Below are 14,922 nucleotides of genomic sequence, written 5' to 3'. Positions count from 1 at the left end.
AGGCCGCTCCCTCCCTCAGTGCTTCGGCGCATGAGTGACATTACTCAAGGTCTAACACAAGAGGGGACAACTACAAGGGGGGGGACACTATCTACTGGGTAGAATACTTGGGGAGATGCCATCTACTGGGAGGAGGACTAACTATAGAGAGACCAAACTTCTATATTTGAGGCATAGAAGAGTCTAACTACCACATAGAGACAGAGTCCTAACTGCTATATGGGGGCACATAGGAGGCAATAAAATGTGGAGGATGATGATGGTGCATGAGTGAGGAGCCTTACATGTTTGTCTCACAGATTCTGTGGAGTTGAGTCATGGCTGGGACAAAACCTCATGACATTGAAGAAAAGGTTAAAGCGAGCAACTGCAATTAGAGAAGCCCCCTGTGATTCACTTAGAGAAGATGCCCCCTGTAAGTCACTGGATTTTACTGCACTGTATTCACTTATATGGTCTGCAGAGCCTGTGTACAGCTGGTATCTACCTTTACATGGTCACTGAATGAGGTGATATTGGTCTTTGTACAGTGGATTTTATGTTATGGTAATATTTTCTCTTTGTCTTTCTGTTGGTGCTACTGGTCTTAGTATCGTGGATTTGGTCAGTAACAGTATAGCAGTATTATATATGGTGGTTACAATATTTGCTCTTTACATACGTTTGTTATTTGGTAGCTGAGTACTAAAGTATATGGTGTTATCATGCATGAAAAATTGTCTTACTTTTGTGGATAAGGGTCCTATTAGATGGCGAAAAATTGTGTGTATGTGTGTGTGGGGTGGGGCAATTGAAAGTTTGCTATTGGGCCCAGCTATTTTTAATTACACCCTGTAATAGAACTTCTGAACACTTAAAATTATGAGGTTTCTTAAAACATCATATACAACAGAATACTGTAGAGAGCCCACAGGATTCTCACCTCCAACAGAAATGAAGAGCAGAGCGGAGCCCACACCAGCTGAACGACTATTAAATCTTTGTTCGCGATGCTTTATTCCTCCAATAACCATGCACAGGCCCTAGAAAATCACAGTACGTTCAAGAATTCACCTTATGCAAAGACTTCTTTACTACATACATTTGCTCTTAGTTTTTCTTAATAAAACTGTTAAAAAGTCAATATTATTTGCAGTAAATTGCACAGATTGTCTAGGATTGCAGATTGCACAGGACTCACAGGAACGAAGAGGACACACCCCAGCAATGTGCCAGTCAGGGCAGACTTCACCACTTCCTCATAGCACTTGTTATCCTCTCTTGCTCCCTTTATCAGTGCAGTGATGTAGAAGGTCAGTTCAATAATAGAGCCAAATGTAGCATTTACCACTGCTCCTAATGCAAAGTTACTCTGAGCTGATATACTACAGTTGTCCACAAGATGGCAGGGGGAAAAAAAACACAAGTTAAAAGTGCACACAAACTACAGTGGAACATGTTGGCACTATAAATCATACATGCAGACAAAGGAACAACAATACAGTAGTCCCTTAAAGAGGTCATGAAGCTAAAAAAAAATGGTTGTGTTACTATCATTAAATACCCTAGGGTGCCCTATATACAGGTTCATGATATGCTCACTGTTTCCAAGTTAAGCTGGTTTTTAGTTTGTCTGGCAATTTAGTTAACAGTCAGATGACCATGAACATAATTATAATAATGGGAATGAATGAATATCAGGTGATAGGTGTGACTATACAGTCAGCAGGTATGAACATTTTACCTTTAAGGAGCGTGTATGCGTAATACACACCACCTGACTGTATAATTCCAGCCATCATGTGAAAATGCTACAGTTCATCGATGTTGCCTCAATAGAGAACAGCTGCTGGAGACAGGAGTACCTCAAATGGAGTGGCCAACATCCGTTTTAATGCTTATTTTATTTTTTATAATGGAAGTTAATGAAAAAACTGATCCAAACAGATTGCGCACACACACACACACACACACACACAGTGTAAACCCCTTACTGTATTGAGGATATTAACTCTGTAGCACAGAACCTTAAAAACCTCTGGGCCCCTATGCCTCAGCAAACAATAAGTCAACTTGTTGATGGGCATGAGACGTCATTGTTAATTTTTAATTGATGCTCAAGTTATTAAGACACTGACAGTTTTTCACTTTTTTGCTGGTGTGTACCCACCACTGTTGTTAGCTTTTGTCTAAATAAATAGTTTGAGATAAAGAAGTCACCATTGCTTGCTTCTACCTAAATGCCCTACTTACATGATATATTATCACTGCAGCATGAACTTTTTACATTTTTCATTTTACATTTAAGTTTCACCTGCAAGTCAAGTATCCCTAATTTCTTGTAAGTATATTAGTCTGACCACTGCTTTTACTGCAGAGTGGTCAGCAACTTAAACAATGAGCTGCCAACAATGGGAGAAAGTTTGCTAAATGAATCAGGTACATCGCTTTGGGATTTTTACCTTAATGGATTGGTGCCAGTGAGGGGATGCTGGTGGCGTGGTCCTTTTTTGAACCACCGCTAGTCTATTCCTAAGCACCGGCCCTGCACAGAGAACTGGAGCAAGGCCCGCTGGCCCCCAATGTGACAAAACCCCATCCCCCTCTGTGATGAGACTCCATGAATTCTAATGGAGCCGCATCACAGAGGGGAGGGAAGGAGAGATCATTACACCGTGGGCCTGTGAGCCAGAAGACCTGTCCCCAGTGCGGGTTAATGCTAGGGAAAAGACAGGCACCATGTGCAAGAACCAGGGGGCAGTTCAAGAAAAGGACCATGCCACCAGCATACCTGCACCGGCTCCAAGCCATTAAGGTAAAAATCCCAAAGCGATGTACCTAATTAATTTACAATAGTCCAGGAAAGGCCACATTGTGTTGAAAACATTGTAAAATTGTGTCACTATAACTTGATATGTATATAAACTGTATAATAAATAGGAAAGGATTTTAATATATTAAAAAATTGAGGTCAGCCACTGGAGTTGAGAGATAACTGTACTAAGGGTGCAAAGATGCCTTACCTTGCTATAGCCATTCCAATATAGTAGGACAACGGCATGATGGAGAGCAAAGAAAGTGTGAATTTCACAGGGGAGCTTGTGTAGTAGTTGTGACTGTCCACATAGCCAAGGACAAGCGACACAATCACCAATACTATTAGATCTATAAAATATAGTTAAGGTGCTGAAAACTACATAATAGGAAACAACTAATCAGACTGAAGTCTCTCACCATCCAGAAAACATATCTAAACCCCTCTGGACCATAAACATTAGATAAACAACAAGTATCATAAAAATAAGCTGGTTCAGCCACATTTTATTAATCTGTTGTTCATCTGTTTCCAGAAACATAAGATGTAGCAATTTTCTAAAATGTCTCCATTAGAAATCCTCCAACCATTTGGCCGATACTTACAAAGATAAGAAAATTCTGTCAGACCGTGTTAAGCGATATCAGGAGGGAATTTACACATTAGCTCTAGCATTGAGTGTGACTTGAGCATGCTCGAGTCCAATCGTTCAGCATTTAAATACAGGTGGCTGAAGTAGTTGGATGCAGTATTAGAAAGACTATAGCTGTTTCCATGTTTTTCAGGCAGCCTTAGGCCCCGCATCCAACTTCTTCAGCCACCTGTATTTGAATACTGAACAATCAAACTCAAGTATGCTTAAGTTGTGCTCATCTCTAAATTGTTTAGATGGTGGATATGGAAGAAGAGAAACCTTGGACAGCAGCTTACACAGGCTGGAGAGGAAGGGAGGGGAGATACATTGCAGCTTGCAGTGGGGATTCATATATGTGGTGTACAAGTATAGAGAAAACAAAGCTCATGCAGCAAGCTGTAGGGGGCTGCACAAGCAAAAGTAAACAATGTTTTAACCTGACACAAATAAAATGTTTGTTTGTTTTTTTTAATTTCCAAACAGGCCTTTCTACAAATTTCCTACAATGTAGTGGCCACTCAGAAAAAGATAAATTTCTCAGACAGATTTTTTGCTCACTCAGTGATAGAGCAGGCAGGGGGGAGAGGGGGAACCACACCACAAAAAAAAAAAAAAAAAACACAGCAAAGGATACTAACAGCAAACACATTGAGTCCATCCACAGTGTACTTATAGTAATACACATTAACAGCATAATAGCAGCAGAGAACAACTTCTGCATGATATGGATTGTCCACCTAGGAAATATATTAACAAAACTGTTATTATATGTCATGCAATATCATACAGTGAGAGCTTATCCATACACACAGCTATGACACACAGGTAAACATAACAAAATTAACTTACCTCCCCAACTCCCGAGCTGGGGTCCGCTGTCCTCCGCTCCAGTTCCCGGCTGCTTCTAGGTCTTAGTGGGATCTGGGACATGATGTATTAGGCCTGCTCAGTCAGTCAGTGGCAGAGGCGAAACCCCTACTACGGCCAATGACTGACTTTGGAACATCACGTCCCATGTCCCCTCTATAGACCAGAAAGCAGCAGTGTACGAAGCAAAGGACAGTGGACCACAGCACTGGAGTCGGGGAGGTAAATGCATGTTGTTTTGTTCACACACCAATACCTAAGCAAGCTGACAATCCCTGACAAGCTGACAAGGATGAGAAAAACATACGCAAAGGAATCTGTCAGCTGCAATTCATGTTTTAAACTGCTAACACTATTAGATAGCTGTTAGGTCAAGGAGACACAGGGTACCTTTCATATATTTGTGTGAAAAACCTAAAAAAATGTTTTATTTTACAGTATGAAGAGTCACAAAGGTCTCCCCGAGTTCCTGTGCTGTAACAGTTCCTTACTCCCCCCCCTCCTATACCTGACCCTGCTTGGGACTCAGCTTCCAGGTGTCAAGGGGGAGAGAGAAGACATTCCAGCTTGTAGCTATTCAGGAGCTTGGAAAAGCCTCTGACTCCTTGTACCCGAAAATAAAAGTATTATCTACATTCTGGAAGCACAGATAGATATATGAAAGGTATCACGTCTCCCTGTCCTAACATGAATTACAGCTGACAGATTCCCTTTAAGAAAAGTGTTTAAGCAGAACACAGTGCACAACTTTTGAACTGTTAAAAATACTACAATTTGGACCATTGGGGTATGGCTTTTACAGAGTAGACCTTTCCCATATCGCACCTTGTTTTCCCAACGGATGTAAACATGCTCTGGAGGCATTAAAAGCACAGTGCAGAAAACCCTGCCATTCATTTTGGTTACTGGAATGAAAAAGACCAAGATCCAGGAGAAAAAACAGGCAAGTCCATGGACTAATGCGAGCAAAGGATATCCCCCAAGCAGCCAAATGTAGGTGCTGGCACGCCACTGAGAAGAATAAAATACACAACATGGATAAAAAGTGTAGTACAATCAGCAGCTGTACAAGTTGTAGCATACAAGAGTGCAAAGAATTACCCAGTAGTTGACCGCAGAGACTTGAGCACGTCTCTCACACTTTTCTATAAGGGGAGTCTTCTCCATCTCATCAACCTCTGGAATGGCCTCACACTTGGAGAACCTTACATAACATTTTCTATGGTGTGTTATACCACTCTAGATAAAACAAGAAAACACTTTGGAATCAAGGACAAAGTAGGTAATTAAAATTCCATCGCGTATTCTCAATGGTTTTTTTTGATTTTCAGAAAAAGGTACATGTTAAATGTTATACACGCTGAATATTGTGCAATAAAGCAGTGAGAAGCTCAGTATATAGGCAGATGTATGCAGAAAAGTTTAACATTGCTGGAAGATTATTAACCCATTCAAGACCAGGTGTACTGTCACTTTTGTGCTTTAATTTTTCCCATCTCATCCTCTGAAAGCCATAACTCTTAATTTTCCATCCAGAGCCATATGAGGGCTTGTTCTTTTGTGGGACCAACTGTACTTTCTCAATACCTTTTTTTTTTAGTCCTATTACAGTTTTTTACCATTAAATGTGTGGAAAAACTGGTGGAGGGGGGAGAGGGGATTTGAGAAAAAGAAAAATGTTTTTATGTCATGCAAGTTACTGACATTTATATTCTGTGGATCAGTGTGATTATGATACTTTATTTGTATAAATTTTGATTAATTTTACTACTTTAAAAAAAGTTAAATCTTTGATTTTAATAAATATATACTTAAAGTGTACCTGTGGTTATAACTTAAAATCTAAAACAGTAGATGTGATATTTTTGGCACCATTTTTTTAGTGTTTATCAGTATAGACAGTACTGAGCGTTTACTTCCTGCCTGCATGGTGCGTCAGCATAAGTTCAGAAGATCATGACAACGGTGGACAGGAAGCGGCCCAGGAACCACCATTTGCGGTGGAGCGAAACGGCAAGGTAAGTATAATAGCACAGTTCTGTCCCCTGCAGCATCATAAAATGCCCATTTACACTGCAAAACCCCTTTAAGCAAATGGGAACTAGCAGATATTTTCCGTTTGAATTCAACAGCAGCATGTGCCTGCAGTTACACATAGTGCCATGCAAGTTGGACTAAAGGGATAATTATCCTTGAGGATAGCATCATAAAGATGCCTGAAAAACACCAGATATAACAATATATCCAGAATCACTCATTTAAAATACTTCGACCCTAAATATTTTATACACTGCTATTCATTTTTCAAAATCGCTGCGTGGGAATTAAACTGCAAAATGGTCTTGCAATTAGAAAGTGCATTACTATCCATTAAGTCCCCCAGTAGAGTGTAAATCCAATGGAGGAAGATGCATGTATAATTTAGATCTGTGTACTTAACGCTGTACATTCTCCATTTACATATTCTGGGTCCGTAAGTACCACAAAATTTTTGGCATAATCATTGATTGAACAAAAAACAAATGTTACAGAAACATACTAAACATACTAACATACTAAAAGACATAAGTCTGCTGCGGGGCAAATGCACAGACACACAAAATTCATTGCAACTGCTCTTACCTTCAAAATAACTTTTCCAAATGGCCACACAAAGTACCTTGAAAGCCTTAAACACAGTACACCTAAAGTAGGAGGAGTAATGCATAAAAGAATTAAACTTTGCCAAACTCACATAGACATTTATTTAGCTAATAGGAAGTATATTGTGGTCTCAGGCAGGTTTTTCAGACAGATCAGATACAATTTAGTGTGGAAACTACACATTCTATTTTATGGTTCTTTTACATACACACACAAGTTAGATTGTGGTATCCATTTAGACCAATATCAGTGTGATGCTAGTTCACATAACACAATCTGGTCAAATCATTAGTCAAAGAAAGTGACCAACAAGAAGTATATCCCTGAACAACCTGTCACCTAAATGTACTGTTTCACCTACCATAGGGATACCCTAGAATAGAGATAAACATCACAATTGAAATAAGGAGGTAAAACAGGCTGATCCACCATCCAAATAGGAGCAGATAAAGAATGTTTCCAAATGTTAGAGTTGAATCTGAAATAAAATACCAAGATATTATGGGCTAGTTAGCATGCACAGATCACAAACAAAAATATGTATACATATGTATGTGCATATTTTGAATAAAAAAACAACCAAAAAAAAAAAAAAAAAAAAAAAAAAAAAACAGGTAAGAAAAAACATCAACACACCCAAACCATTAGCATGGTGTAAGTATCTAATTTGTGTCAATTATTCGGACAGATAATCTAACACTCTTATGTCTTTCTTAAGGGACAGTGTGCAAACAAAGGAGTGACAAACACTTTACTAAGGTATACTGACTAAAGGCTGTATTACGCAGTATAAGGTTGGGTTCACACACTGTATACTTCAGGCAGTATTTGGTCCTCAAGTCAGGTCCTCATAGCAACCAAAACCAGGAGTGGATTGAAAACACAGAAAGGCTCTGTTCACACAATGTTGAAATTGAGTGGATGGCCGTCATATAACGGTAAATAACTGCCATTATTTCAATATAACAGCCGTTGTTTTAAAATAACAGCAAAAATTTGCCATTAAATGACGGCCATCCACTCAATTACAACATTATGTGAACAGATCCTTTCTGTGTTTTCAATCCACTCCTGGTTTTGGTTGCTATACAGCCTCACAAATACAGCCTCAAATATACATAGTGTGAACCCAGCCTAAGGCTGGGTTCACACTATGTATATTTGAAGCTGTATTTAGTCCTCATGTCAGGTCCTCATAGCAACCAAAACCAGGAGTGGATTGAAAACACAGAAAGGCTCTGTCCACACAATGTTGAAATTGAGTGGATGGCCGCCATATAACGGTAAGTAACTTCCATTATTTCAATACAACAGCCGTTGTTTTAAAATAACAGCACATATTTGCCATTAAATAACGGCCATCCACTCAATTACAACATTATGTGAACAGATCCTTTATGTGTTTTCAATCCACTCCTGGTTTTGGTTGCTATACAGCCTCAAACATACAGCCTCAAATATACGTAGTGTGAACATAGCCTTATAGTGAGGGAGAAGTGAATGCCGACCTGTCAGGTCGGCGCTCGCTTTTCTCTCGTTCCTAGCTCCAATAAACACGATTATGTGAAGGTTATCATACCAACTGATGTTTTCACTACATTCAGTTCAGAGTAGAGTTCTTTCACAATTTCAGACCGATCCTCCCATGGTCTCTCGGTTACATGACTTTTCCATTTTTTGAACCCAAACTGCAAAATGAATGATAAGTAAAGCAAAGAACGGTGGACTAATAGGAAAAAAATACATCTTTCATCACTGAAAGAACACTTAAAGCGTTACTGACATTTTGAGTGACAAGTCAAAAATGAGTGATTACACTGGGTCTTACTACTGACATCAACTAGGATCAAAAAGGAGAAAAAAAAACTACAAAGATTTAGTTGCAGCTAGCATGAAATTAACATAAGGGAACTCCTCTCAACGAGCAAGGATTTCTTTCCAAGATTGCGTTTATTTACAGCAACAAATCAGAGCAGACACAGCTGCAGTATACAGTAAGAGGGAACAGTACAGCAACAGCCGGAACATGACTGCAGTTATGTAAACTGTGCCCTATAGGAGCAGAGCTAGGAAGTAATATATACCCATGGTAATGCTGCCCTCAAGTTTATTTTAACCTAGAAAAACAAGCAAAGTTTTCATTGGACTTACCTTATAGTTGTTAGAAAGTTTAAGAGCTTCCACCTCATTCTCAGCAGTTATGGTGGTTTTAATACAGATATTACATGACTGGACCTCTTCTGAGTGATGAGGACAACAGGATGGGGTTGAGCCAGCACCTACAAGATATTATTGAAAGCATAATAGTTAGGAGCACAGTGGGCGTTGTCCGGGTGCCCAGAGCACCCCCCTCGGTCCGCCCAGCCTGCTCTGAATATTCAAATATGAATAGTAACAGCGCTCATATGAATATGCATAGCAGGCATTGTCAAGGCGCTCAGAGCACCACTCTCGACCCACTCTGCCCACTACGCATATTCATATAACTTCCATTACTATGCATATTTGAATATGCGGAGCAGGCAAGGCGGGTCAGGCTGGCCAAAGGAGGTGCTCTGGGTCCCTGGACACCGCCCACAGTGCTTCTAAGGCGGCAATTTGCATATCTTCTTCAATTAGGATGTGCCAGAATGCTGGGACTCACAGAAGGATCAATGCCATCACTGACATGAGGTAAAAAGCTGCTGGGAAGTATAAACAGGTTCATTTACACATTAGGCAGTTGATAAAGGCGGTTATGCCGAAACGTCTTCTCTGTTGAACGTTCAAACTTGTATGGTAATGAATTTAGATTAAAGAAATATGCTATTGGTGAGTGCCAGGTCCTTACATTGAATAGTTTGCTGGGATTGTGCTCCTATCCACGCTCTAAACCTTCCTCCGTTTACACAAAGCTGCCAGTAGTGTACAGGAGAAGTCCGGCCAAATTTTTTTTATTAAAGTATTGTATTGGCCCCTAAATGTTATGCAAATCACCAATATGCACTTATTACGGGAAATGCTTATAAAGTGCTTTTCTCCCTGCACTTACTACTGCATCAAGGCTTCACTTCCTGGATAACATGGTGATGTCACGACCGACTACCAGAGCTGTGCGGGCTGTGGCTGCTGGAGAGGATGATGGCAGGGGGATGCTCAGTGTCCCTCCAGTGCCCTGTGTCCCTCAGTGTCCCCCTGCCATCATCCTCTCCAGCAGTCACAGCCCGCACAGCTCTGGGAGTCGGGGCGTGACATCACCATGTTATCCAGGAAGTGAAGGCTTGATGCAGTAGGAAGTGCAGGGAAAAAGCAATATAATACTTTAATAAAGGAGAAGTCTTGTGAAATTTTTTTTAAGTGGCCACACACATACAAACACAGAGTGTGTATATATATATTTATCATCGCATTCTTTTAACTCACCTGACAACAGTCTTGGTGTAAGCAGACTATGTTGATGAGATCCGGAATGAGTGTCTACCAAATCAGTCTGGATATTTGCAGCACAATGTCTGTCACAGAGGGAACCCCTCCGATGGTGTGGATCAGCATGGTGTTCAAATTCACGAGGGAAGTCTGGAAGAAAGAACCATCGTTTTATTTATTTTTTACTTTGTACTTAATAGGTTTAAAAAAAAAAATTGTCCTTAGGTCCTTTACAGCTTACTGTATATACTCTGTATTCTCTCTACACAGCCTACACATCTCCCCAGCAAACCACCTTGCATCTACTCTCCTTTTTTTCTCCATCCTGTGTGAGGGTTTTTCCCCTTTCTACTCTTTAGAGGGGTTATCCAGCGCTACAAAAACATGGCCACTTTTCCCCCTACATGTACTTCAATGGAACTGAGTTTCAAAACCCCACCCAAACTGGAGACAACAGTAGGGGGAAAGTGGCCATGTTATTGAAGCGCTGGATAACCTCTTTAAGATCACTCCCCTCTCGCTGCTTTCTCTAATGCTGAGAGAGCAGAAAGTCCATCTGATGGATTTATCTTTTTCTGACTAGCAGCTAAACAATGGCAGATTTCTCAAGACTGTTTAGAAAGTTGTTTCATTTTGAATCCAGAAGAGAACTAGATGGTGCAAAGATGTCAGTAGTCTTTATAGCATAAGTTACAATATTTTTGCATTACATGCATATTATTGACTTCCTGACCACCTATGGCAGCCATTAGCAGGCTGGAAAGGTACTTTTAAGGCAAGACTATCCCTTTAAAGGGAGTTATTCATACATGCATTGTGGGCTCTATGTACCGCGGCTGCGCAGGGAAGATGTCCCGTTGGAGACTGGCTGCTTCCAGCACATATGCGATTCCACCGGGCCGCCGCCGATCCTCTTGGGGGTCACTCAAGATGTAAGTATAGGTCTATGTTTGTCTGTGAATGTGTGTGATTGAAGTGACTGTTTTTTTGCAAATTGTATGAATGAGAGTGGTAGTGTGTGCCTGTTTAGAGAGTGTGGATGACGAGAGTAAGGATGGTGTGGGCCCATCATGCACACCATGAACAATCACTTCAATCACACACATTCACAGACAAACATAGACTAAGGGTACTATTACACCAACAGATCTGACGACAGATTATCTGCCAAAGATTTGAAGCCAAAGCCAGGAGTGGATTTGAAAAGAGGAGAAATCCAGTCTTTCCTTTATGACCTGTTCTCTGTTTATAGTCTGTTCCTGGCTTTGGCTTCAAATCTTTGGCAGATAATCTTTCGTCAGATCTGTTGGTGTAATAGTACCCTTATGGTGCATTTACACAGGCAGATTTATCTGACAGATTTTGGAAGCCAAAGCCAGGAATGGATTTGAAAAAAGGAGAAAGCTCAGTCTTTCCTTTATGAACCATTCCCTGTTTATGATCTGTTTCTGGCTTTGGCTTAAAAAAATCTGTCAGATAAATCTGCCTGTGTAAACGCACCATGAGAGTCCATTTACACAGAAAGATCTGACAGATTATCTGCAAAAGATTTAAAGGCTAAAACAGACTATAAATACAGATCAGGTCATAAAGGAAAGACTGAGATTTATCCTCTTTTGAAATCCACTCCTGGCTTTGGCTTCAAATCTTTGTCAGATAATCTTTGTGTGTAAATGGACCCTAAAGGCCCTATTCCACAAACAGATCTGACGACAGATTATCTGCCAAAGATTTGAAGCCAAACCCAGGAACAGACTATAAACAGGGAACAGGTCATAAAGGAAAGACTGGATTTCTGCTCGTTTCAAATCCACTCCTGGCTTTGGCTTCAAATCTTTGGCAGATAATCTGTCATCAGATCTGTTGGTGGAATAGCTCCTTTATACTGTACCTACATCTTGAGTGACCTCTGGGAGGTTCAGGGGCAGGCATAGGAATGGGACAGATGGAGTCGTTACAGCCCTCAGGAGACCAGAGGCTTGGGGAACCCCTTCTGGCATCAGCCTCACATGGGTGCCATGTTACACTACTTTTCCCTGGTGATATCAATTGTTGGCAGGGGTTTCCAAGAGCCAGAGCTGGTGGAGCTGACTACTTTGACCAATGTGAAAGTTGTTTTCCCTTTAACACACAACAAGGCCATGTGTTCACACACCGTCATCATTTCTTTTGGATGGAGATCAATTAACAGTAAGTAAAGGTTTGTTATTATATGATTAGCGGTCTTTGTTATTAAAAAAAGCCATTATTTCCCATTAACTGGTGGCCATCCAATAAAAGTGGCTGTCATTTTAATGGTGTGTGAACATAGTCCAAAACTGGAATGCAAGAATAAAAAAATTAAAAAATAACTCCAACCATAGAATATGTGGTTATATTTTCAAATCAGTAACTAACAAGTCTTTTGTATAGTAAACAGAACAAGATGAAGTCAAATTGGGACCTGACTAGTTCTAGCTGCCAGATCATGGAATGTAAAAACAAGTCTGTGAACTGCAAAACTACATCTACATTGGCAGAGATTTATCATGTATCTGTCAAACAAAAATGTGTCCGATTCTTCTAAGCCCCTATTACACAGGGCGATGCTGAGGAGCATATGAGCGCTGTCGGCTGTACACACAAGATAGTTTGCTCTTTTGCTATTGTTTCTCATTCTAAAGGGACTAAAGTTCTTACAATTAGGGACAAATATGTGAGAGAGGAAGAGAAGGAGGGAGGGGTGTGTACAGTATATTTACATCTTTACTGTAGGTATATAAGTCTCTGTCCTGACCCAGCAGGAAAAATATAAAACACATATGTTCTACAACAGTCACAGCATGGACCCGATGGGTGGTATTACACAGCACTCGCTTACAAAGCCTAAATACTGGGCACAAAAAAATGCCAGATTTGTAACAAAATGGGTCACAATAACTGACATCAATATATTACAGCCAGTACTTTATCTCATGTGTGCACTAATGGACAAAGGCTACACTAAAAAAATTACAAGAAAATCTGCCAATGTTTAACATTGCCTAAAAGGGCCACTGATCAGTCTAGAGCAGGAGAAGTGCGTGTGGTCAGGTTATATGGGGAGGGGGAGTATACAGCACTGATCTGGGGGTAGAAAATCTGCAGCACTAGAGGCAAAATAGATGAGAATGGACCAGATCTCTGCATGGGAACGGACCTGTAGGCTGAGGATACACAGACAATTTCTGGCCGATTTATCCTTATAAATTCAATGGCCAGTCACACTGCAACAAAACTTCAGGTGGATTTTAGTACAGAGATTTTTTTTTTAACTCTTACATAATTTATATTAATAACCACAACAGGTACAGGACTTCTACTGTGAAAATATTGCAGATTTTCCTCCCATGTGAAAAACCACAAACATGTAGTAGTAGCCGCCTTACCTATGGGAGGCAAAAGGACAGACAGCAGCAGCAGCAGCAGGATCAGCGACCCCAGAGGGAGGCGTCATTGCTGAGGCACAGGGGAATCCCAAATGCCACAGTCTTATAATAAGGCTATCATAATAAAGCTATAATAATGATGTTATAATAAGGCTACAATAATGATATTATAATAATAAGGCTATCATAATAAAGCTATAATAATGATGTTATAATAAGGCTATCATAATGGTATTATTATTATTATTATTATTATTATAACAGCATTATGATATAGCATAATAATAATAATAATAATAATAATAATAATAATAATAATAATAATAATAATGCTATAATGATGAAGCTATAATAATAATAATAATAATAATAATAAGGCTATAATAATGATGTTATAATATTAAGGCTATAATAATGCTTGGGAAGAAGTCGGGCACTATCTTTGCCCACCACCGTCTCCATTAGTTTTTTTTTGTTGGGATCCACAGGATAAATAGATAGACCTCCAGGTAATCAGGGAATATGTGACTTGTAGGGATAGGTAGCAAGCTGTGAGGAGAAGCCGCGAATACAAACAAGGCACACGTGTAACCATACACAACATTCAGGGGTACTGACACAAATCCGGTCACCACATAAACCCCCGTGTCCTTACCGAAGGTGTCGTGCGTGTACCTCCTGCGCCGCGCGTACTCCCCATCAGCAGACATGACTGCGCTCCCACACGCGCCATCCATCGCTCCTCGGTGCTGTTATAAGAAACCATATCAATACCAGGCGCATGCGCATTTCTGGTTGCTCGGGTTGGTGTCAGGTTGCTGTAATTCCACTTCGAAACACTAGGGGCACACGTGAGGAGTGGCTATCCTGTTCCCGCAGCACAGAAAATGAGGTCGTGTTTAGTTTGCTCCTAGATGTTATTTTACTAGACATTTAGTTTATATGTATTAACTTTTGGATTTAAGGAGAAGCAGTTATAAGGGTAAAAAAAATGTAACATTTTGTGAGGTAAATGTGTATATGTGAATAAAATATTGAAAGCATCTCTTTACTGCCTGCTGTAAAACTGAATGTTATCATGCTATTCAGTAGTAGATAAATACACTACTGGCAGCAAATAGATATAGATACATTGATCATCTACATCAATAATTCACCTGGCAATTTTTCAC

At 40.1% G+C, this 14,922-nt stretch overlaps 1 protein-coding gene across 3 annotated transcripts in view; it reads right to left on the bottom strand.

The window, feature by feature from the left end:
* Positions 1-14,523, bottom strand: part of LOC138777179 (uncharacterized) — a 28,626-nt gene extending 14,103 nt beyond the window's left edge. For 2 of the 3 annotated variants that reach the window (XM_069956261.1, XM_069956263.1), the window contains exons 1-12: positions 14,406-14,523; positions 10,341-10,493; positions 9,090-9,217; positions 8,518-8,626; positions 7,300-7,416; positions 6,918-6,979; positions 5,397-5,534; positions 5,121-5,306; positions 4,063-4,165; positions 3,003-3,144; positions 1,181-1,364; positions 923-1,022 (exon numbers count right to left, since the gene is read on the bottom strand). In XM_069956261.1, the coding sequence (XP_069812362.1) occupies positions 923-1,022; positions 1,181-1,364; positions 3,003-3,144; positions 4,063-4,165; positions 5,121-5,306; positions 5,397-5,534; positions 6,918-6,979; positions 7,300-7,416; positions 8,518-8,626; positions 9,090-9,217; positions 10,341-10,493; positions 14,406-14,487 (1,504 nt within the window). In that variant the 5' untranslated portion in view covers positions 14,488-14,523. The remainder of the gene's footprint in view (positions 1-922; positions 1,023-1,180; positions 1,365-3,002; positions 3,145-4,062; positions 4,166-5,120; positions 5,307-5,396; positions 5,535-6,917; positions 6,980-7,299; positions 7,417-8,517; positions 8,627-9,089; positions 9,218-10,340; positions 10,494-14,405) is intronic. The other variant, XM_069956262.1, reaches the window with a different exon arrangement.
* Between the last annotated feature and the right edge of the window lie 399 nt (positions 14,524-14,922).

The sequence above is a fragment of the Dendropsophus ebraccatus genome, chromosome 1, assembly GCF_027789765.1.
Source record: "Dendropsophus ebraccatus isolate aDenEbr1 chromosome 1, aDenEbr1.pat, whole genome shotgun sequence".
In the NCBI taxonomy this organism is placed as follows: Eukaryota; Metazoa; Chordata; class Amphibia; order Anura; family Hylidae; genus Dendropsophus; species Dendropsophus ebraccatus.
This window is presented reverse-complemented; position numbering and strand designations above follow the sequence as displayed.